Source organism: Microchirus variegatus (assembly GCF_963457635.1).
Source record: "Microchirus variegatus genome assembly, chromosome: 14".
NCBI lineage: Eukaryota > Metazoa > Chordata > Actinopteri > Pleuronectiformes > Soleidae > Microchirus > Microchirus variegatus.
The window spans coordinates 20,362,875-20,389,162 of NC_139815.1; the positions used below are offsets into that span (position 1 = coordinate 20,362,875).

General features: G+C 39.0%; 1 protein-coding gene across 1 annotated transcript; it reads right to left on the reverse strand.

Annotated features, from left to right (window-relative positions):
- Nucleotides 1–4,348: 4,348 nt before the first annotated feature.
- On the reverse strand, nucleotides 4,349–25,769 carry cnsta (consortin, connexin sorting protein a; the record flags this gene model as incomplete). Its single annotated transcript, XM_083900589.1, has 12 exons — nucleotides 4,349–5,574; nucleotides 6,097–6,247; nucleotides 8,115–8,303; nucleotides 8,946–9,520; nucleotides 11,432–11,498; nucleotides 11,646–11,667; nucleotides 13,075–13,156; nucleotides 14,313–14,399; nucleotides 16,437–16,467; nucleotides 19,115–19,700; nucleotides 21,084–21,423; nucleotides 25,616–25,769. 12 exons carry the CDS (start codon nucleotides 25,767–25,769, stop codon nucleotides 5,366–5,368), a joined length of 2,493 nt encoding a protein of 830 aa, XP_083756715.1. The 3' UTR covers nucleotides 4,349–5,365.
- Between the last annotated feature and the right edge of the window lie 519 nt (nucleotides 25,770–26,288).

Sequence of the window (26,288 nt, forward strand, 5' to 3'; positions counted from 1 at the left end):
AGGTGTGTCTCAGTTCGACAATACGGTTACATTTAAGAAGAACTGTCGCTAGAGAAGGGATCATTCGCGGTGGTTTATGGGATGTGTAGTTCTGTTTAAAAAAAACTCACTTCCGGGAACTAGAGTTAATGTTTGATGTGATGTTATCATGGATGTATGTTATATGTACATGTTTGTACATAATACCAGCGAGATGTTTACAATTGACACCCCATGATTGAAAAATACAATTTTTTGAATACATTTATTAATAATTTTATTTAATGGATTTAATTCGAAACATACAACTATTAGGTACCGTATATATTAGAGACCTGAAGAACACACAATGTCTTATAAAACGTACAATCACAGCTATCTAGAACCAGGCCTGTTCAAATAACTCAAATGTAATGTTAAACAGCAGACAGGCAAAGTCATTTCCAAGCAATTTCAAATATGCATCTCATGAAAAAACTTCAGACTTGTTCTACAACTTAGAATCATCCAAACGCACTCTTGTGCTTCTTATCTAATCTTAATCACACATATTTCCGGTTTTAAAATAAATACATAAATGGATAAATAGATAAATAAATAAAATGTGTGACCGTATAGTGTGAAAGTGTCAGTCTTTTCCTAATGTCTTCTACATGTTGCTTTGGTTGAGTAATGTCACTGTAGACCACAGAGGAATCTTCTCTGTATCTCAAACACGACATGAACAATGGATAAAATGTTCACAACACATCACCTGTGCAACCGTTTGGAAGACACAATGTTCTTTTCCTTTAAAAAGAAACCCCACAATTATGTTATTACGTAATTAAAAATATTGTCCTAAAAACAACTACATTCATAGTGTGACCTACATGCAACCCTCATCAGTTTATTTTCAGCTGAGCATAATGAGGCGAGGAGTATTCATGTCAGCTTCAAAATATTCAAAAAATCATCTTAATGTGTGAACAACAACATACACGTCAGTCAGTGTTGGTGCCCTGGAGACAGAAATGAGTGGAGGCTCACAAACAATGTTTTTTTAAATGGCTTTAACAGGAGACATAACAGGACAAAGAAATCATTTTCTTATTACACTCTATAAGAACAGTGGAAAATTTGTGAAAAATCCATTAAACAATTCCTAAAACAATTATCAGTGAGTTGGTATCAGTGACACACAGCACTGATTCACACACAAAAACACATTTGTCAATCATTAGCTTCAGACATGCTGTTAAGAACCATTTGGGGGGGGGGGGTTACATGAGGCTTTTACCATCCGTGAGCAAAGAGGACATGACTGACAGCTGTAGCACAAACTGACCAGTCTTCAGGAATTCACCAAATCAATACGTGATTTAAAAAAAGAAAAATTAACATTCACAACAAGAAACAAAAGTGTTCAGCAATTATATAAAATAATACATGAAAATTCCTGACAAAGCCTCCTTACAAGCAACGGCTATATGAGATGAAAAACCTATGCGACGTATAATGATAACAATCAAGCAAAATCTTTTTTTTTTTTTAGCAGTATAAATAAGTAAAATGATCTAAAAGATTAAATAGGAGGTTTTCTGAGTGATAGTCATCTGAACCAGCCAGAGGACTTGTGCAAATAAAAACAAGACTCAACCTACCATTCCTACTTCCTAGGAAAACCTCATATCTCACTTTAATTTTTGAAACTTTGTGTTCCATCTTCATCTGGCAAAAATGCATAGTTAAGAGACTCTTTGTTTTGTTTTGTGACCTTTGCAAGATATGTGGTTTTTCTAGGGCACTTTTCTATGGCATCCACTTCAACACAGAAATGACAAGGGAAAACAAACAGGACATAAACAGGACACAAGACTTCAAAATGTCAGCAGATTTGAACACATATGTTTAAGACATGTGGTAACAGCAAACATACAGGCAGACAGACCTGGACTGACATCTCAACCCATGCTGTACTGATGAAGTACACTGAATAACTGTTTCTACCTACATTTATTCCACACCCAGAGCTGATCTGTGCATAGCAAATGTACAACAAAGAGATGGAATTATATCTCATAAGTTGATTGTGGTGGCTTTAATGGGGGACATCCTGAATATTTCATGTAGGGCTGAAACAATTACTCTATTATTGATCAATTACTAAATGAATGGTCAACTATTTTGAAAATCAATTGTTTCTCCGATTTTTAGGGCTTCTTAAATGTGAATATTGTCTTGTTTCTGTGCTCCATATAACAAAGAAGTAAATAAAACTGAATCATTTTTGGTTTGTGGACAAATCAAAACATTTGAGAAACACTGATCCAAATGTTCTGACATATTTCCAACCTAACAAGTGACAAGCGACTAACGATTGTGAAAGTAATCATTAATTGCAGCCCTAATTCACTTGAAACAGCTGTTTACTTCATCAACATACAGTAAAGGGATTTATTTTTTAGTGCCACAAGGGGGAGCCAGCATTTAATAATGATGCTACATAGAAGATTCTTGTTTTCCACTTTAGATGTTTATATCCTATTCATGATGCATTGAAACGCTATGTTTAGAGCCTTTCTTACGAGTTTAAGCATATTTAAAAAATTATCTTAACAGTAACGGGAATTGCAATTCTGTAGGAGGAGACTAATCATGACACAATAAAGATAAAGATAGACTTTTCACATTAAATTTGAATGCAGTTTGTGGATATTTTTTGCATTCAATCATGTAAAACCCACATTTAGTGCAAGACCAAAAAAAAAAATAAAGCCATGTGTTAACGTATTGCAATAATTTCTTCTTTGAAAAAAAAATAAAAATAAAAAATCGTACCAGTTCCATGTGCAACATGTAAATCATTCTTCTGCTAATATATACAGAGGTGCAGTTTGTTCCTGTTTATGTTGCATATGATACACAAAGCTAAGAAAAGCTCACTGAAAACTACAAACGGTTAGTTGGGCTCGTAGTCTCCAGTGGCGGCTATGTCAGCTCGCTGTAGATCTATCGTTAAGTAGCTACACAGCAAATGGCAGCAGCAGGACACGCATGTCAAACGTGTGCAGAGGGGAAAGTACATTGTTGACATTGAGAGAGCGGCCGTAACATCCCCTGTTACACAGTTTTGTGCCTGTTCCTGTTTCATTTAGAGAGTCAGCACCACAGAGTCTAATGCAAAGAAAAGCACTTATATGTCGATGGATGCCACCACAGCCACAGAGGAAGATTTTGTTGCGTTATATTTACTGTCTGGTTTTGTGGAATATCAAATGCCCCTGATATTGCTATAAAAGTGGTGGTTAAAGCTGAGGTAGGCGAGATAATTTAGTTGTTGTTGCTGAATAATTCCACAAAAACCTTCCAGCATAATGTTAATCGAGTGATCGGAGAGAGAACCTCCTTTGGACACTTTGACCTTTAAGTGGAAAAGACTGCTATTCTAGGTGGAAAGGGCTTTGGATGGAAAAGCTAGCATCACAGGAACATTAGTAAATAACCACCCAGAGATGAGAGTTAACAAACAACTATGTCTCTAACTATGAGTTAACTATGTCCCACAAACATTTGCAGTCTCACAGTACATTATCCAATCAGGAGCCAGAATTCCAAAAGGAGGCGGTGCTCTAGGCTCGTGAGGTTAGGTTTTCTGTCTCGTCTGTGAATAAATGCTCCGTCACAAAACATGTTCACAAATTACATGGACAGATTAAGTTTATATTTCACTATACAATTGTTACACAGTGTGCCTCTCAGCAAACCCAAACAAACTAGCTAACATAGACTGTTAGGTGTAAAGGTGTTTACAAAACAAACTAGCTAACAGTCTATGTTAGCTAGTTTGTTTTTATGCTGACTTCCTGTGACACAATGTACGTCAGGTTTTCCGAAATACAACGCAAGTGTGCCAGTGTTCAATTACGGGTGAATTCCGGATCAAGTAATACCAGAGGGGAGGAGTGTTCGCAACACATGGAGGTTGCCATAGAAATAAATTCACTTTTAGGTTGACTCTCATATGAACACAGAGCTACATGGAAACAAAGGCTGAAACGTGTTCTTGAATTCTTGAGCAACTGCTCACCGCCAATGCTACATATACTTAAAATCATAGCTGTTACATGCACTGCAATGTAACCTTCAATGTAACCTTCCCCCATGGGACACTTTTGATGTTCCTGCTGTCCACGAGCAGCACAGATTTGGAAAAAAAAACAAAAAAAAACCCCACAAAAACCTGTTAAATCAACAGTAGAAATGCCCTCCACATTACACAAAGCAAAGTTTAACAATGACCCCCCCCCCCCCCCCCCCGCCCAAACATTCATTCAAAAGTTTAAGACATTAACATTTCATTCTTTTAAATTTTCATTTGTGAGTTTTTAAAAAAATTAACAATAAAAGCTACACCAGTGGTTGCAGCAGTTTGTAAAATGACCGGTGGGCCACGTCCCATTTGTGCAATATGTGGGACAAGAGCAACTCTGTGCCCCACAGGTAACAAACTCTACTGTACATTATACATACATTTCATCTTTTTTTACTTTCTCATATTCTGTCCACGGCTGAGTTCAGCTTTTGTTCACTTGATTTAATGGTTGATTTACGCAACCAGTGTTTGTTTGTTTGTTTGTTTTAATCTTGAAAGAATAGTTATCTTTTGTAGTAGGGCTGCATGAGGTACTTAACCAGCCAGTGTGTTACATTCAGGTGATTGTGCTTTTTGTGCCTCCTATGCCAAGTTGCGGTTTCACTTTTTGCGACAGTAAAATGACGTTAGTAAAGTAAACTGGCAAAAACTAATAAATAGGACTCAGAAAATGCAGAAGATGTTGGTCTAATGGTACCTCCATCACTGAGTTAAGCAGCAGACTATTTCAGGACACTAAAGCTGATATATAGATTTCATTAGGTGAGTCATTTTAGTGGCTAAATGTTTTTTTTTATGCTGCCCGTGATTGCAGCCATGATCAATGAGCTTGTGCCCACTTGCCCTTTGCTGATTCTCGAGCACACAAGAGCACAGTCTGAACTATAATGACTATGTACATGTACCTCACACAGCTCTACTTCAAAAAATGACACTCGTTTTTTAGACAAATCTCAGCTCTTATTGTTGAGGGACATCTTATCTATGACTTTCAGTATCTGAGAATCCAAAAATTATATTTACAGTGCATTAAGAAATGCCAAAAAACAGGCTCATATATGATAACTGTGTCTGATCTTAAACCTTTGACAATTAGGCAGCAAAAAAAAGCCACTTACTCCAAACAGCAGGAGGGAACCTTCTGGCACCATTATCTCCCCAAAAACATTGTCCAAGTAAGCAGCAGAGGCAGCTGCAGTAGAAAAGAGTAAGGCCAGCAGAGGCGCTACAGTGCTAACTCACTGTCTGCTGCTACAACCCGGGGCCGAACCACTGCTGGATATGAGCCATTCCGCGCTGTATCTGCCCAATGTAGAAGTCTGCGTTTCTGGAGAAGTCCTGGCAGACGGAGGAGTGGGCATCACCCAGAGCACAGTACAGGGCAGTGCCACCTACACTGATCACTACAGTGACCAGACACAGCAGGAAGAGAAGCAGGCAGGAGTCACTACTGCCGACTTCTACAGAGAGAAAGAAGCAGAGGGAGTAGATTAGTAATGAGTTACAATCCAGTGTCTGTTCAAAATATTTGAATCATGATTTCTACACTTGGATGTAAAATGGAGAGATCTAAGTTTGGGGTCACGACTATTCTAGCTACAAATGTCTGGTTTTTGGTGGAATATGTACATAGGTGTATAGAGACCCATTTCCAGCAACCATCACTCAAGTGTCTTAATGGTACATTGTGTTTGCTAATCGCGTTAGAAGGCTATTGGATGAATAGAAAACCCTTGAAAACCCTTGTGCAATGAAGTTAGCACAGCTGAAAACAGTTTTGCTGGTTCTTTGACGAAAGCAAAGTTTGAAGAGCAAAATTAATATTTTGAATAAAAATCATTATTTCTAATTTTGTCAATGTCTTGACTATAGTTTCTATTCAGTTTGCAATTATTTTGATGTTTTCCATTAAAAAGTGTGGGTTTTAATGGAAAACAAAATTGTATAGGTGACCCCTAACTTTTGAATGGCAGTGTACACACCTTGGTCATCGTCCTCAGGAACTTTGAAGCGAACTCGTCTTTTGGCAGTGGATTTCTCCTGCTGGGGTTCTGAACGTGAAGACAAAGTCACAGTGTCCACACTCACACTCCTCTTCTTCAATATGGAGACCAGGCCAGAGGCAGGAGACATCTGCAAAGTAATAACCGCACCAAAGATGTATGAAAAGCAAGTAAGTCAATGGGCTGATGAACCTGCTCATCTGGGCCAACAATGGTGCACTTCAGCAGCCACGTGGTGTAATAAACACCAGACAGTCTGACGTATTGAACTTCAAACCTTGTCCTGATCACACCACTTCCCTATGATAGGAGTTATGCACATTAGACGCTGTCATCTACTATTTTTAAATTCCAACTTACAATAAAATCTAACTTTCGCCAAGTGGTAGCATTTAACAATAATAGCTACAACTGCATAGCCTCAAAGGGCTCCTGTCACAGACTTTATGAAAATAGACATAGTCTCTTGATTAATAAACTTATGTGAAACTGTCTGAAAATCTCTTGAAAAACATGAAGCATGAAGCAACTTAACTGGCCTGCATGTCAGTGTAAAGGAAAATGGGCCAACTTCTCATTTGATTTATAAAGTCAGTCAAACAGGTCCGCGTCAACACCTCATAATGTACATTTTTAAATTATGAGTCAAATAGAAGTGATGTCAGCTGATGTCATACACGATGACCACGGTTGCCAGTCCTCATACTCTCAGTAAGAGCCACTCTACTTTTGAAAAAAAAAAAAAAAAGATTGTGCTGGACAAAATGCAATATACAACATCATGGTGGAGTCACACTTCTATAAATCGAAATGAAAGAAAATTACTTCTCTGTGTACCATTCTACCTTAGTACCTGCTGTCTCCTTCATAATTTGAATTAACTGTAAAAAATAAAAAAAAAATAAAAAAAAAATAAAGCAATCACACGATTATTACCAAATAAATCAAAATCAAATATTTTTTAATCCTAATATTAAACACAGTGATGAAAGTAAACATAGGTATCCATCTACATCCAGGTTATAATATCATAAAAACAACACACTAATCCTCCTACATACTGACACTGCAAGCACATGACACACTCTGCAACACTTTCTGTCGTCCTACTTTTCTAGTCTGGCTCTAATTTTTAAAGTAGAGTGGAGTAGAAGAGTGAAATATCACATTTCCTTTCATGCCTGCAAAACAATTCTATCATCTGGGATGGACGATATCATTAGGTCTCATCAACAGGACACTGTGGTATATATTATTAAGGGCCTGGGTGAGCAGATACTGGCAGCAGCCGTAAAGAGTAGGCAACATATTTACGATGTTATTGATCAATAATTCCATAATAACCTCTCAGCATCACGTAAATCAAGTGATCTCAGACAGATCTAGACTCCTGCAACTGCTCTAAGTTTTGTTTCCAGCATTTAAGAGAATGACACCAAACTCTGACTAATCTCAATTCAGTGAGAGAAAGGGAGTTCCTACTGGCTGCTTTACAAAAGCAGTTACAGGTACACGTCCATTCAATGGAAAGGTCACACATTCAGGAACTGCCTACATTGCAAAGTAATTCTGAATATCTAGTCTGAATAGTCTGAAAGAGAGAGTCGGACAATAAACACAAGAAAACGTGTCAATATGGGCGGAGCCTTTTAGAGATGGAGAGCTTGCCTCAGATCATCTCTTGTCTGTGAAGCATGTTCATGTGTCTGTGCTCATCTTGTGGGAGGAGCTCAGGACAGAGAGACTTGTATTAAACCACCTGGGGCTGAGATTCAACAACCAGCTGTTTCTCTACACATCATACTGACAACAGATTACAGATGTTATTAAAGCCACATTTTGAATTTGATATTTGAACTGTTACATACGTATTAAGACTGGATAGCTGAATGTTGCCTATACTCTTAGCATCAGCTCATATCAGTCGTCACAGTGACTGAATGTGCTATAATTTACATCATTTCGGTCTATGTCTCTTATAATTTGGTTTGTCTCACCTCTTCTACAGTGATGAGTTTAGCCATGTCATCCAGTGAAGCAGCTTCTCTGATGATGTCAGCTGGCTCTTCTTCATATTCATACTCCTCCTCCTCCTCTTCCTCTCCTTCTTCCTCCTGCTCTGCCTGCTTGACATGAGCCTCCTGAGTGAGGTGGGCCTCCTGATGGAGGCAGGTTTCAGTGCTCTTCTGCAGCGATAACAGAATGCAATTAAATACAGTTGTGTTGGTGCTCTACTGGTCCTGTAGTCAGGAGGAGAGGAAGTGATGCATTTTGTAGAAAGTTTTGTCAAAATATACACAGGAAGTGTGTGGTTAGCATGAGCTGCAACATCCATAGTGACTTAAGAAACCAACAACACTGCATAAAGTGTAAAACAAATAATTCATTCACAAATTCATGAAGTTAATGACAAATTACTTTCAAATATTTACTGTATTTAGGCTCATTAAGTGTTTTTGGTTGAGCAGTAACAACAGCAGGCATTAATAGCTATAACGATTGGACAAAAACAGTTGCAAAGACACATGCAGGTAGTCGTAAATCCAGTGTTCACAAAATCTTTATCTTGCCATAATTTTAAAAGGAAGAATAATTAAGTTATCTACAGTGTTTACTGTGAAATTATAAACAAGAATAAAGTTATTATGAGAGCTCAACAGGCTGCACCTGCAGTGGAGGGAGCAGGTTTGCATTTGGGAAATCATGGTTCCGTTGTCGTGTATTGCGATTTGTGATTTATCATGGTTTATTCTTCATTTTCAAAATAATTTGACCATTAGTATTTTTATCATTTCAAAGCAGCCAACACATTTGAACATACAGTATACCTGGTTATCCTCATATAGTTTCTCTTCATCCCGGGCTTCCTGGTGCAGCTGCTGTCCCTCCACCTCTGTCCCACTGACCAAAGTATCCACGGGGAGAGCTTTCTGACAAAGCACAGAGTCTCTTCCCTTACACTCCTCATCTTCTTCCTCTCCCTCATCTTCCATCTCCAAAGCCTCTGCTGCTTCCTCCACGTCCCCCTGCTCCTCTCCCCTTTTTGCCTCCTTTTCCTCTGCGAGACCTAAATCTCCTCCCTGCTGCTCTGCGGGCTTGGTCTGATCCATTTCTCCAGCTGTAGAGGGGTGCAGACCATTGCCTTTGGCTGAAATGGTATGACCCACCCCTCTCCCTGCCTCTCCTCCCTCCTTGTCACTGCTCTGCTCTTCAGTCAGCTGACAGCCAGAGAGATCATCCCTCTCTTCTACCTCACTCTCTGGGTTTTCACTGTGCTGATGTGAAACGTCAGGGAAACTGAGCTTATCAGGCAAATTATCAAAGGTTATGACTGAGTCACTGATCTGACTACAGGAGGAGGAGTCTTTGGCTATCTGCTCTGCCCCTCTGTCAACCTGGTGGGCTGGATGAAAAAGAGAAATAGAGAGAGGGTTTGATCAAGAAGGAGAAAAAAGAAAAATAAGCTAAATTTAAAGAGTGCAATGCTGCCCTGCCTGGTGCAGTTTAATAGAAGTGACGCATTTAATCCATGTGGGCCATACTTTCTTTCTTTACATCATTCCTACTCAGTGAATCATACACTTGCACGACTTGGATGACAAACAGAAAGCTGCGCCCATCTGAGTTTCCACAAGCCTTACCATAATGATTGCTTGAAAACGGAGTCTGAAGTTGTATTGAATTTTCCTACAGTAAAATTGTACACACCAGTCAAGTCTACGCAATACTTGCATTAAAAGGCCATTCTGTTTCACAAAGACAACACTGGTCCATGAAGGTGCAGTGTGTGGTCTAGTCTGTATTTACGATGTGGTTTTCTAGTCTTAATAAACACTCACAGCCTTTTACATAATAGTTTTCATATTGCCAGCTATAGTTCAAGAGGAATGCTGGTCTGAGATCAGTTAAAAAAGACTTTCAGATTAGTCTGCTGTCATTTTGGTGTGTCTGATACAACAACAGCAGCACCTGACCTAATGTTTCAGTCAGTGAGTTTGGAAAGCAGTGTGACACATATCTGTGTATACATTAACCCTTATACTTATATAATTTATAATTAACACATATACTGTGTATACAACTCCACTCTGTTTTGGTTCATCTGAAACAATGGATCACATTAATCCCCACAGACTGAAATCATACTAACTCCATGTACTAACAGGTGCAAAAATGTACAATTATTTTTTTTATTTATAAAAAAAAGGGCTGGGTATTGATGACAAAATGTTGATAGGGTATATTTTAAGGTTGAACGATTTTGAATAAGTATATAATTGTGATTATTTTGACAGGAATTGCGAGGGAATGGTGAATCTTACTAATTTTAAAGGATTACTGTCTGATATTTGTGCAAATCTGTAAGAAACAAATATGTTCTCTTCAGTCTGTAGAATAAGATGTGTATAGATCAAGACAATAATGAATCTAAAATGAAATGTTGACACACATTTGGGCTTTAACAAATATCGCCCCTCCTGTGATTTGAAAATTGCAGTGGACTGCATTGCGATTTCGATATCATTTTGATTAATTCTTCAGCCCTAGTATATTCATGAATCTTAGATACAGCAATTTGATATTGAATGACAGCATATTTTCATTAGTTGATAAAGAGGAAGTTCAATACCCAGGTGATACCACAAAACTACTGAAGCGAAACGTATAAAGATACTGCATAAACTGCCAATAAAGGGCTAGCAAACTAAAAATATCATTGTAGATTACACCTATTACAAATTTTACCGTTTATATGACAATAAAGACTCCTGATCAATCTACTCCAACCCTCTAATCTTATCTATAATAAAGTAATTGACAGCATATGTATGTTGTGCTTCAGCTTGAAAAGTGACACATAATTAAACTAGAAAAGCACTCGGAGAGCGCAGACCTACAAAATAGCAATTAAAATAGTCATAGCGTCTACAGATCGCGCCCAACATTTAATCACTTGTTCCTGGTCCCATTGTGGGACCATTGACATTTCCTGAAAATTTAATCCAAATCCATCTGTGACTTTTCGAGTTATATTGCTAACAGACAGACAAACAAACATATACCTCCTCGGTGGAGGTCAATTATAAGAAAAACTAAAATACATAGAGGTTAAAACCAAACAAACTGCATATGAAATACATGGGAAACCCAGAGCAAGAATTACATGATATACGTGCAAACAGTTTACTGCACGTATCTGTTTTGTTAAAGTGAATGTTAATTCTATCTGTTTAGTGAGTTTGGTTTGTTGGCCAAGTTTAACAAACATGTAAATCACCATCACGAGTCACACTCACTTGTCCCATTAACTCACCTGAGGTACGGGAAGAAGGCAGTGAATCACTTTCTTCTGTTGGTCTCAGAAAGTCCAGAGATGAACACTGCATTCACAGACACACACAAAATATATGACAACATTTGCATACTCTGTACAGCTTAGTTTGAACATGCCTAAAAAACAGACACAAACTACTTTCTGTCTCACACAAACACACTCAACCATACAATAAAAATAAGGGTTGTCTTACCACAGCATCACAACCACTTGGCCTAAGAAGAGAAGAAAACGGAATTAGACTAGTCAAGTCTTTGGTTAATATGAGAAAGTTGTTTGACCCTTCTCTGCTACTCTTTCACTCTAATATTAGCACCAAGACATTTCCGAAGCTATTACAACGTGTGCGTGCGTGTGTGTGTGTGTGTGTGTGATTGTGGTGAAACCTTAGCAGTGTAAAGGCTCAAGTGTCTGAAACTGCAGCAGCAGCAAAGGACCATATGTTTTGACTATCAGTGCTGCAGTGTTCACCGGGGACCACACTGCACTGACCTCCATTAAACAACCTGTGTCCCTAACCTTAACCTTAACCAGTTCATGTTTAATCCTAACCTTAAACTAACCACAATTCAAAGACTGGCCCTAAACTTAACACAAATGAAGTTCTGCCTGGGACCAGGTTTTGGTCTCCATAAGGACTACTTGTCCTGACAAGGTCAGTTTTATGCTAGAAAACTTCCCAAAAAAGTAACAAACACAAGTACAAAGACAAAATACCACACACACAAACACATTATCTCATTATTTGCATCAGAGAAATGAATTAGGAGTCAATTTATCCTAGTGTTTTAAAATTAATGTTTTCTATATTATTGCAACAATTTATATCAAATGTCGCCACAGGTTCAGCAAATGGAACAGCTTGTTTATTTAAAGAAATACTAATACTACGACAAATCATAAACATCAAGTACAACTAAAAGAAATAATCTCACAGATTCCCTTACAGAGAAAACAAGGCAATCAGAGATGGCAGACTTCACCCCATTCCTGCAACAAGCCTTTGGCACCCTCTGTTGGTCATATTGGCAAGTGCAAGTGTGGAAGCACAGACAAACAGACACACAGAGCCACTAAAAACAATACTTCACTTCAACTCTCTGGGGTGACGTGAAAATGAATGCATTCCCTGGGTCCTGGAAGTGACGCCAATGCAGTGGTGCCTGAAGCCTGTATTTTCTTAAATGGCTATCAGGGGGCGACTCCACTGGTGTGTATACAAGTCTATAGGGAAACGTGTCTACTTCTTGGTTGATTTATCAAATCAATAATCACTTTCCTGCAAGGAATATGACATCAGTCACTAGTTTTGGAGGTTTCTTAAAAACAGCATAAAATAGAATAAAGGAGCCACTGCTTTAGGGCGTGGCTGTGATTAAAAACTGATGTCTGACTCTGGTAAGAGACAATACAAACAAATACTTTATAAGCAGCTGGACTGGTTTGTTGTTTAAAACCTCAAACTATGTTAAGGTCAATTCAACAGAGCAACAGTAATATACACAGAACACATTGCAAGTTATTTTTTAAAGCAATCATAAGCATGGACGCATCACTCAAAGCACAAAGATACAAGTACACACAAAGAGTACACAAACATATAGATGTGCATGCACACTGACCGACTGTGCGTCTGGCAGATATGTGAAAGAGAGTCCAGATGTTGTGTTGCCAGGTCTGACGAAGTCCTTTCACACTGGCTCTCTGAGAGAGAAACACATTGTTAAGAGCTTCCAGAGCTCAATTATAAGCTACACAAAACATAAATACAACATCATCATCATCAATATTTCCTGACGGAATTTACATTATATGTTCAACATTAAATATACATTAGTAAGATCAAATAGAGCGGAGACAGATGACACAGTCTTACTGCTGTGCAATTTTGGAATTTGATGGAAAATATAAAGTAACCATGACTCAATCTCTACGTGTGGATACCGCATATGAATATGCAAAATCTATAAGTGTGGGATAAGATTTTGGTTTGTGGTTTTATTTTAACAAGTCGTATTGAGCAGGCTTTTGGTTGTCCACGGGGAACTGGCCCGTGTGGACAACAAAGGTTGTGGAAAACATTGACAGAAATGCATCAGATGATGTCTGTGTGCATATGCAGAGAGCTGTTAGTAAAGATCGGCTGCTTGTCAGACTGTAAACAGTGTACAGAAATGAGTTTATCACATGGGTTTAGGCTTAAATTGACTTTTGACTTCCAATTAACAAGAACACTTTTAAGAGTGCAGTATTTTATGTTAAAACCACCCTTTGTCAGCTAGGATTGTCAGTAGCAACCCTTATGTGGAAGATAAAGCTGTTAGCATTTGCAGCAAGAATACAACCTGGTTTGCGACCAAGTTGGAACAAGGTCTGTATGGAATCTGCATGTTCTCCCCATGTGTTTGTGTGTTTGCTCCAGGTTCTCCGCTTTCCTCTCACAGTCCAAAAACATGCATATTTGGGGATCTGCAAGTTGGAACAAGGTCTGTATGGAATCTGCATGTTCTCCCCATGTGTTCGTGTGTTTTCTCCAGGTTTTCCGGTTTCCTCTCACAGTCCAAAAACATGCAGATTTGGGGATTAGGCAAATTGGACACTTTAAATTGACCGTAGGTGAGAGTGGATGGTTGTTTGGCTCTATGTATCCAGGGTGTATCCCGCCTATCGCCCGATGTCAGCTGAGATTGGCACCAGCGCCCCCCCACAATCCTCATGTGGAAGACAATCCTACTGTATCTCACAGGTCTGGACAATGATATTTTGCCATATCAATATTTTGTCCCACCACTAAAGTTAAGTATTCACTTTGGTTGAAAATGTGTGCGCTGTCTAATGTACTTGTGTTGTGATTGGTTACCCCACTGCTGCTGTAGTATATTCAGGTTGTCCAGTAGCCTCTGGTGATAGAGCCTCTCTAGTTGGATGCACCATAAGGCTCGCTGGTCTGAACAACACAGGTTAAGAAACACATTACCTTAAACACACGGCACAAAAGAGGCTCTACGCGGAACTGCTGGCTTTACAACTGCAGCTACTCTAAAACCCGGGTTTCTCATCAAAAGTAAAAGAAGAAAAACTGAGACAGACAAAAGAACACAAAGAGCAACAGAGGAGGGGCAGAGGAAATCTAATGAGCGCAATTGCTTCAGGATGGTGCTTCCCTCATGTTTATGGATAAGAGCAGCCTTCTCTGAAAAGCCCCAATGCTCTCTCTCTCTCTCTCTTCCTCGATCTCACATTCTATACATGCATAACATAACTAAGCGTGCTTTCTCCACTGTTGAACTCTTTCATTACTTTCATCCCACTCTCCCGTCTCCTCCCTCTGATAATACCGCTCACAATTTCCAGTTCTTTCTCGTGCTCGCTCTCCTTCCTTTTCCCATTCAAACATTCCCCTTCCCTCCCCTCCTCCTACTCTATGTTGTACTTTAGAATTTTTACTGTGTCTCAGACTGAAACTATACTGTAACTCCTGCTTAACCACACAGTCGCATGGATGACCAGATGTGCTGTGAGTGTAGTGGTTCACATACTTAATGTGTATGTTACTGTGTACAACAGACAGTTTCACTAAGAGGCACACCACAAAACTATAAATGTTAATTTAAAAAAACAACTGCTGGAGGAGATTAGCTGTAGCAGCAACAACAACCGTAACTCCTTTAGCAAGAACATGTGGCATGCTTCAATCAGCTTCAGTCAGTTAACTTACATTCATGTTATCCTTGATAATCGATTACCGGCGCCGATATTCAGCATTTTAACACATACCGGGATCTGCCTTTTTTTTTTAAAATCCCAGCTGATAAGAGATCTATTTATTTATGTATTTGTTTATTTATTTATTTAAAATTTAAGCCAACTTTATAAGAGATGTTGCTGACCATGGGAACTCCTTGAATGTTTTGTTTGAACTTAAAACAAAGATAAGTAAAAGATAAAATAACATTTCAGTTAGATTGAAATTTGGGAAATCTTTTACTTTACTGTAGAAAACTTTATGGAGCTATTTATTTGTTTAAATGGTCAGACACGCCGCTGAGTCTGTCAGCTTCTGGCACTGTTTGTTAGAATAGAACAAGATTGTCTAAGGGTTAGAAAACTTTTAACATGTTGCAAATCTGAAAAGCTGTTTCATAAACATATGCTTAAAGGCATTTAAATATTAAAGTTAAGTGTTGGTATTTGTATTATTCAAAATTTTGCCACCAATATTTTCACTTTTACTGCAAATTAATATTGGCTCTAAATATCAGTTATAGCCTCCTTGACTACTAATAATCGGCATCGGCCCTAAAAAAACATATCGGTCTAGCTCTAATCCTTGTTACTGTGATGAGTTATGAAGTGCATTGATAATCTCACGAATCAGGGTCAAGTATTTTGTCCTACTTTCCGTACAGAATTTATCTCAGAAAAAAACTTGCAAAACAATATACTGAGTAAATTAATCCCATGAATGGCTTTTATGAGTAGTGAATTGAAGTCATTTCTGTTTACTCACTGCAATCATTCATCACCTTTCAGGTGTGGCAGAAACACAGTGAAGTGTTAATATTGCCTGACATGTCAACAGAAATAAATGTTAATCCATCTACCTTCCCTACTTTTTCCTCTGCCTCAGTGTGTTTCACCTTCTGCAGTTCTCCGAAAATCAGTTCTCTTCCTTTTCTACTTTCTCTTTTCTGATATTTCCACCTCTATCTGCTTTTTAAATAAGTGTAAAGGCAGTCATATGTGACATAATCTTCTTTACTGCAGCAATCCCTTCAGCTGGTTTGGTGGAGTGTGTTAAATAATACAGAATCAAAAAAGAAAAAACACTTGTTCGGACAAGAATGAGGCTGCATGGTAAGAACACAGGAGATGGCAACTATGACATATTTTGCTTAAATTACAATAATTTAGCAATCTCAAACACACACACACACACACACACACACACACACACACATAGTAAGAATAGTGATAAGGATACAGTCTCTGTGAAGGACAAATGCCTCAGCAATCTGCAAAGACAAAAAGATCAGACATTTTAATTAAACATGTGCTTTTATCAACTATGACATCATGTAGAGCTAATTGATTATTAATCAGACAATAAATCAACTGTCAACAAATGATGTGACTTTAGCTTTTATGTTCTGGTGTCTCTTCTCCGTTTGGTTTATGGACAAAACAAGACTAGATCTGAGGACATCATCATTTTTAAGGTTTGGGAAAACAATTGTCCTTCCATCTGACATTTCACAGACCAAACCACCGAAATAATCGATAGTTAAAAAAATAACAAGTCGCAGCACATAAAACCAGTTATGTCATTGAAACTTTCAGGAGACTTGTGGCTAAAATCCCTGACTGAAACTCTATTCATGGCTGATTAAGATCATTCAAACACAGGCAGAATCTGACACCATCACGAGATCAAGAAACAACTCTAAACAGGGCTGAAACACAGTCACTCTAATCCCACTTTTACAGCATAATCAGTCACTGTGACTGAAAGCCTTAATATGATCTCAGAAACATAAAACCAAAGTAAAGCAAGGCCACTATATTTAGAGGAGAGCGACAAAACAAATAAGCGTGTACGATTGAAAATAAACGAAGAAAAACGAGAGACCGGGTTCGACACAATACCTCTATTCTGCAAGTGTAGCTGATCACAGGACAAGAGTCTGTGTGTGTGTGTGTGTGTGTGTGTGTGTGTGTGTGTGTGTGTGTGTGTGTGTGTGTGTGTGTGTGTGTGTGTGTGTGTGTGTGTGTGTGTGTGTGTGTGTGTGTGTGTGTGTGTGTGTGTGTGTGTGTGTGTGTGTGTGAGAAAGTGAGAACGAGTGAGAGGGGGAAAGGAGGGCGCACAGGGCTCTCACATTTCTAATGAAGTCAAGGCTACTATGACGTGCGAATCACCTCTTTAGAAAAATGTGGTTCAAATAAAAGTTGGGATAAAAGAGCTTAATTGTGTTTAGTTAGTGCAGTTACACATCTATCACATGACAGAGGAGATTTGTGATTATGAGACATTATAACTGTCCCTTTAAACTCTTATGAAAGTATTTTGTTTAATTAAGATTTCGTCTGGCTGTGACGGGCAAATGCTTCTGAAAATCAAAAATCCTTCTGGTAACTTTTGTGAGGCTTGGTCCAAGGTTCATGTACGTCAAGTTTCGTGAATATCGGAGAAAATATGTGACCTGTGAAAGTTTGGTTTCGTTTTCTATTCAATACAATATGGCGGAAGAACGATAAGGGTCAGTAACACTATCTTCAATTTCCACACTACACCGGTTCCAGCAGGACGTTCCAGAGTTGGACAGTGTGTGGACAATGTGTGTATTTCCATTTAGAAGTGTAAGCTTTCTGATCAAATGAAGACGAACATATAAAATCTTTTTTTGCTATACAAAGGCCACTGTAGTTGCCCGACACACTTAGGGAATAGAAGAGGAGTTTTCTGTTTGGAGATACTTTATCCTAGATGACTGGATGACAACATTTGGGGCAGGGTCCCATGCATAAGTTGTGATAATTTACCTGTATTTTATTTCTGATGACATTTCCCTAACTTGTATTGTTTGAGCACGGATGTGTACATGTGCAAGTACCAGAGGACTCGTTGTCTCTTTTGACTAAAGGAGGTGACCTTGAGTGTCATGAGTATTATTATTATTATTTTTATTATTATTATTATTATTATTATTATTATTATTATTATTATTAATAATAACACTCGGCACATATCACTGTCTTTCTTTCTTTCTTTTTCTCCTACACACACCTGTCTAACTGTAAATGAGCATCAGGTGTGCCTGGTCACAGCGTAAATAAATCAAGTTGACAGTTAATATTCACACACCCTGTAACATACATGCTCAGTCATGCAGGGGTGGGTGGGTGTGTGTGTGTGTGTGTGTGTGTGTGTGTGTGTGTGTGTGTGTGTGTGTGTGTGTGTGTGTGTGTGTGTGTGTGTGTGTGTGTCTGTGTGTGTGTCTGTGTGTGTCAGGGTGTGTGTGTGTGTGTGTGTGTGTGTGTGTGTGTGTGTGTGTGTGTGTGTGTGCGTGCTTTGGTGTGTGCGTGTGCGCCCATGTATTACTAATGTTGTGGGGACCTAAAACTGTCTACACAGTCACATTATGGGGTCTTCCTTGTGGGGCCAAAAAGCAAGTCCCCATAATGTAAATGACTACATTGTAAGGTGTAGCTATGTTTTAAAGTAAGATTGAGTGTAGGGTTAGGGTAAGGTTAGGGTCAGGGTTAGGATTGGGCCATTAGTAATTCTGGTTAAGGTTAGAGTAAGTCTCCAGGAAATGAATGTAAGTCAATGCAATGTCCTCTGAAGTCGTGTGTGTGTGTGTACGCGCGATAGAGAGCAAAACAAGAAACGCGACAGCATGTGATTTCCATGCAGTGTGCATATTTGAGTGCACATACCCTGCAGACACCCTTGCCCCAGGGTCCAAAGTGATCTGATGATAGCGTTGAGTGGATAACAGTGATTTAATGAATTGTGCCAAAACAAGGCTTTAAACAATGACTAATGACAGAATGATGCCAAAAATGCAATTCTGAGACACATTAAAACAAACAGTTTGTACGTTGTTGTGAGTGCAGAGACGCAGCTTGTAGTGCAGTGTGTGTGTTTGAGTGACAGCTGACCTGGTGAAGGTAATGAGGAAGGTGAGAGTCATCCCCTCTCTGTGCTAACTGCTCTAGAGCCTCCAGTAGAGCAGGGCTTGGAACAATCCCAGCTGGGCAGGTAGAAACTGACAAACAAGAGGAAGACATAGGTCCTGTGGTGAAGGTGGATTCTGTCCCAATAGATGTAGGCCCTGTTGTTGCACACACAGCCATGGAAGAGGTGGAGGTGTTGAGACTTGCGCCTGGGAATGTCTCTGCAGCAGAGGTGAAAGGTCCTACATGTGAAGGGTCAGGCTCATGGTTGCAAACAGGCTCTGTAGATGAGGTAACGTGTACTCCAGCTGAGTCTGTGCTTTTTGCTTCTGTGATACACGCCGGCTCCGTTGAACCGGTGGCCTCCGTGTCTGAGGTTGTAGTTAGTGGATTAGACTGTAAAGGCCCCGCGGTGAAGGCAACTGACACATCAGGGTCCATTTTGACGCCACTGCGACTGAAGTCCGCCGGAGTGATGGGATATGAGGATTCTGGGCTGATCACTGGAATGACAGGGGATGTGGGCTCTGGACTGGTCCCAGGGCTGAAGGGATATGGAGTCTCCAAGAGACTGCCTACAGAGCGAAAGAGAGGAAGAGGAGGATGTCAGTTATCCCTTTTTAAACAACTTAACTGTTCCTAAAAGGCTTCATATACTGTATGTATCAAATATTCTTCTCCCATAAAGGAAGAAATAAATCACCATAACATGACAAAACAGATACTTTTTATTCCCTCTTTTATCTTCACACAGCTGAAACAGTTACTGCAGTGGAACAGACATGTGTACTGGGCTCAGGAGTCAGGTGGTACTTTTTGAGTAATTCCACAACACTAAATCCAGTCAGGAGCCAGGAGCCATCTCTGCTATTGATGCACAGCAGCTCTAAGATCGGGTTAAGCAATTTAAATTAACAGCAATGTCTTTGTAATACTATAAATTAAATGAATCTTTAGATTTTGGAAAACACTCGGAGAGCACAAACCTGCACTTAGGCTGCTCAATTTCCCACAGTGTTGATACACACTCTCCTACCTCACAAGGCTAGCAATGGTTTAATAAATACATCCTTATTTGTGTCCAGATCACCACCAAGGCCATAACCTATAGTACAGCTGTACATCAAACATGTCCTTTATTTTATTTATGCCGTTCACAGACAGACAAAGGTGGCAGAAAACATAACCTCCTTGTCAGAGGTAATAAAATGAGTGGACTCTGCTATGAACATTTGCTGCCTGTTAAATCACACATGCAGGTATTACTTTAAAAATGAATGGAGAACAGCCGATGGGAAAACTCTACTTGTTTACAAAAAACATTCTCCGTTTGTGTGTAAGTATAACCATGTGTGTTTGTGTACAACATGGTTTTGTTTGTGTCTCACAAAAAGTCATGTGGTGTTGTGTTACAGGTTACAATGTCTGGGCAAAGACAACCACTTTTTTGTCTAGTTCCTTTAACTCATTTCCTCCGCCTTCACATTTTGTGTCCATCGAACAACTCTATTCACTTTGTTTTAAAGTCATGTGATCAGAATCCCCCTGTTGCGCTGACCTCAGTCTAAACTGCTGACCACTTAAGAACGCACAAAAGGTGCAGTGAGTCAGCCAAAGTTTGATTGAGTGTTAACCTTTAATTACACTGGTGCATCGGGAACTATCTCCATGTAACCCAATGTTTTCATTTGAAAAAAAAATAAATAAATTGAAGAATATTTAAAACAAAGTTGCTGAATTATGAAACAGCCAATGTTAATTAAAAGTAGTTATGTACATCACATCTGGCACCATCATCTCACTTCAATAGTATACTTGTTTGAGAATCTGAATTTTAAACATTAAAAAGCAACAGCATGGTGTGATGTCAACATGCATATATTACACATATATATATATATATATATATATATATAAGTTTAATGTTCAATGTTTGCATAAAGCATGAATGTACTTACCAGTTTCGGAATATGAAGAATCAGTCATGGGAGTGTCTGGAGACTGGCAGTGGATCAGACTGCTCGATTCCTCCTCCTCTTCATCTTTCATCATCTCATCAAAGTCTTCCTCCTCTGAGTATCCTTCCCTACCCTCGTCATCTTCCTCATTCTTCCCATTGTTGCTAAAGGAGTTTTTTTGGAGGAGCCTGCCCCCTCCCGCCTCCTCGCTCTGGTTCTGTGTGAGCGTCTTTGTGTCGTTGAGGTTTCCAGATTGAGCGTTGGGAAGGTTATCACAGCGGTCAACCCCGTCCACAGGCACTTGAGACATCACTCTGCCCTTTATCTCAAACTGACCTGGAGGTTAAAAAATATTGAAAGTTGAAATCACCACGAATTCGATCAGAAATGAAAAGTAATTTCTGAAACACTGCCAGCTCCACCGCTGCCCATTTACAATAAGCATTTACACAGTCACTCAGGTTTGGCCTTATTACTATCCAATAGCCCACAACACTTCATATTAATGTCTTCTTGTCCCTGCCAACTGCTCCCTGCATGAGAGAGAGCACTCTTCACCTTCTGCTGTGCAAGAAATTAGATTTTTGTTTAAAAGGTCTGCTACATGGCCCTGCGATGGACTGGGCAACTGTCCATGGTATACCCCGCCTATCCCACCTATGTCAACTGAGATTGGCACAGCACCCCTCACACACTCTTGTGGAGGATAAAGCAGTAGAAAATGAATGGATGGATGGATGGTCTGCTATATGTTGTAAATTCATCTTTTAACATTAGGGGGGAGTCAAAATATCGTCACCCTTCCTCAAGCAATATAATTCATATGCCAGGGCAAATATCGATATTTTAACCAACAAATTAAAGTACATTTTCCATCGCCAGACTATACTACGTGATGCCTTCTTCTCTCAAATGAATGAGGGAAACTTGGGCGGCAATTACCTGCCCAAAGAAGAGGGAGTTTACAGCGGGATAATGGCAGAGAGAGCTACAATAAGAGATGCACTTTGTTCTCTATGTTGTGAATAATTTGAAAAACTGGCATTTTGTTTTCTTCAGTTAGCCAGATATTGTGCTGCATTGCTATATTATTTTCTTGCAATTTATTGAATTAACCCAGAATCATTTTATTATTAGTATTGTGGACCATGTATCCCATAGAATATTGTGAGGTATCCTGTGATTCCCACCCCACAGTAAAGATAAAGATAACAAATAATAAACATACATTTCCAAGAAAGTGCAATATAGAAAGATACTAGCAAAAAAAGAATTTACCAATGACAGTTACCAGAATAGTATGGGCTTGATATTTACAGTATATACAGTATAAACAGGGAACGCTTGATTTGATAGCGTTCTTTTAGAGGCTTGTGCATTTTCAACAATGGACTATTACATTAATTTAATCGTGGCCAAAATATTAATCATGAAATATTATTGTGCAGCCCTACTGAGTGTCCATGTTTATTTTAATCTCGTCATGGGAACTGTATGCAGCCATTCTACTTCTGCCTTGCCTCCATCAGTCCTGGCAAAAAACATGCATCACTCTGTGCAGCACGGGAGAGTCGCTGAGCAACGCGACAGCCAAACACCACTATACTGAGAAACAGAGAGACAGCCATGTGGAGCTGTTGGTGTTAATAAGTATTGTGTGAACTCATTTGACAATAGTTGAAATGAAGCAGACATTTGTTTATATTTAAAAAGTTATGCACTACAGCTTTATATGCTCACCACCATGATCCATTGGACTCCACCCTCACAGTGTTTGACCTTTCAGGCTGAATGTCAGTCCTGGCTGTTTAACGAGCCCTGAGACAAAAGACACACAGATACAAACAACTGATCTAAAAGTATAGGAGACACAGATAAAGTCAAACCTCTTTCAAAGGGAGGGACACAAAACGGGTTAGGCATGATTCTCTCTCTGACAAACCTTGGGGCTTAAACAGATAACAGAAAATGCCATCTCTTCAGCTCTACCATGTTTACTTCAGCAGAATGGTTGGACAACAACAAACAGATTAATATATACTGTACAGTGTATACAGTATATAAAAACATATATATGGTAATTAGCGATTCTAAAGAAATCAAAGCACCAACTGGATTCAAAGATGTCAAAGCACTAAAGACATCAAATACATCCAAACAGATTCTAAAGACATCAGTACTAAATGTAAACCTGATGCATATTGGATAAAGATTACATTTCTTCATAAATGTTCTTAAAAAGCTTGCATGAACGTGCAAAAAACACTAACCGGTGAAGTACAAAACGATGCAGAGAGAAAAGAGAAACCATAAGAGACATGAGGAGCATTTATGACAGAGTAGAAAACAAAGAGTAAATACATGGCAATATACACTACTTTGATATAATAAACAAATAAATTGTAACACTAGAAACTGTGGCCTCGACAATTATTACAGAATTAAATCAACACATTCTCTGAAAGCACAAATTAATCTGTCAGGGACTAGATTTATTGCAGTTTGCATCAGACTGTCCAGACGTACAAACTGGTAAATCAGTGTACAGCATAAACCAGTGTTGTGCAATAAAGTGTGGTTACATTTTGCTGCCAAACATAAAGCCTGAAGCTTTCGGTCTGATCGTACTAACTGCTTTAGAACCCATTTCAGGATCGATCCAATTCAAACACAAGTGCATTCAGGTCTGTTCTTGGTATTCAGGTATATTTTGATAAATTGCAAATATGCAACACAAATGTTATTGTTACCAAAAAAGACCTTTATAATGCAAATAAGTGCTCCTCAAACACAGTTTTGCTGGCTGTATGCATGATTTGACATGTTTTAACATGTAACAAAAAACAAGTTAACTTTCACTTATTTTGGTGATATTTTGACAAACACACAAGTAGACAGGAGCTTTTTACTGGTTTTCCGTTTATCATTTCCCCTGACAGCCACAGTTCAACGTGGGAAAGAATAAAACCGGGATAAAGCACAAATTTGGTTGTTTGTGTACATTTTATTATCTATGTACTTGCAATTATTCCTATAAATAGCCACAGAAAAATACCTTGGGACTGAGCCTGCTGTCTCCTATGGGATGACGTAATCACCTTGCATCAGAATATGTGTCATACCCCAGTGGAGCTAAAACTCTGGTTTCCTAGATATTAACGTGTATTTGAGATGGAAATAGAACCAAGGACAAAGCCAGGGTCTAATTACTACACACTAGGGGTGTCCTTCTAGAAAAATAAGCAGTCCCTGTCCATGACAAACAAGAACCTCTTCCAGATTACATGCACAGGTGTGTGTGTGTGTGTGTGTGTGTGTGTGTGTGTGTGTGTGTGTGTGTGTGTCAAGACTTCTATATTATGCTCTTTTTAAATCTACTGTTTGGTTTTCCCCTCTACTGGGTCATCTGTCCTCACCTCTTTTTGTCTGTTCCCTACTCAACGGTGGGCCATGAATAATGAAAGATGGCAGGTTTTCAGCCAAAAGGACAAACACAAAGGTGGAAGAAACAGACCCTGTCCTCCTGTGAGAGAGGCCACATGACACGGACCGAATGAGACATGCTGAAGGACGAGCAGCTTCTGTTTACATGTGCATACCGAATACATAAGACATTAGAATGTAATATTGTAGTTTGTTATGTTACATTTTGACTGAATAATTGTTTTGGGTCTGGTTCAATGGAATTGTTCAAGTTTACAGAACGGAAGGAATACATTATTTAATTTTGGAATTTTGGGGAATCATTATTCAGCAGCAATCGGTGTGGCCTTAATGGGCAAAAAATACACTAGAGTAATTAATGGTATTTTAAGTGTTTTCTGTCATTTTTATCCATCAGAATAACGCTACAGATCTGAAGAAACAAAAACTAAAAAAAAGTTTGACATATTGTCAAAAATATTTCACGTCAAAGTATGAATGCAGCAAAATGACAGACAGTGGTTGACACTTCCTCCATAACAACCTTCACCTGATTAATTCACGTTTTTCAGTGTCACATATATGATTTACAGTCTTTTTAAAGAATCAATAACATTTTAAATGTATTATTATTAATGTGAACTAACTCAATTTTGAAATACGTACGTAGGGATTGCTGCTTTGTTGCTATCGATACGGTTCAGGTACACAGTCGGGTTTTTTTAAGAGGACGCTTCTTGACAGGTTGCTTTCGTGAGTGGCACTCTAACCTCTGAGCTAAGCTAAGCCATGCTATGCTGTGCTAAAAGAATACATATCCTAAAGCAAGTGTCATACAAACTACTACTGAATATAAGAAGCGCTATAACCATAACTCAACTGTCACACATTACTTAACGCTAAACATGAGTGAGTGACATGAGTGTTCTTGTGGCTAAGCTAACGTGAGCTAGCTGTGTGGATCACATCTGGGCAGTAGAACACCGCGGAGAGAAAACCTTCAAACACACGCTTTCGTTTGCTTGCCGTAGAACGCGACAGTTCTCGCGTCAGTGAAGCTTTTCGAGGTTCCCGCGATTCACATTAACAACGAGAAGATACTCACGGCTGAAGGTCTTGTGTGAAGGTAAAAGCTCGGGCATCTCACACCACACACCTTGCTGTGGATGATGTTGTTGTGCTGTCTGTAAATCTGGCCGCCAGGGGGCAGCGTTGCTGCTAGAGCTGTCACTTGACCTACACTGTGCTGCTGTCGCCATCTTGTGTCGCTTCATTGGTAGTACCTGGATTTTGTTCCACAATAGCATGTTTCTTTTAAATAGTATACAAATTCTATGGCACAAATGCTTTAGGGGAAGACTTTTTAAACATTAAATCGCCACGTTTGACAGGTTTGGAACAGGGCCGTAGCGGAAAAAAAATGTTTTGGGGGGGGGGCTTCCACCACATCCGAGTAGCCAGTGTTTGACGATTATTGTTACAAATTAAACACTTAAAGTTGCATTAATTATAGCTGTACACCATTTTTTAACATTAAAGGGCAGTAAATTCACAAAAGGTGCCTCGTATTAATTTAGCCCTATCCTATACTTTCTATGGTACACGTTGCTTCCTCCACACAACCTAAGCTAGTCCTATGTGATGCTAACAAATCTATTGGACTGAACAGTTTCAAACGTGGAGGCAAATCTGCCGTCAAATACATTTTTTCGACAACTATAAATATACAGGTACAAAAATATGGGACCACACATTTAAATGAAAACACATTGAACATT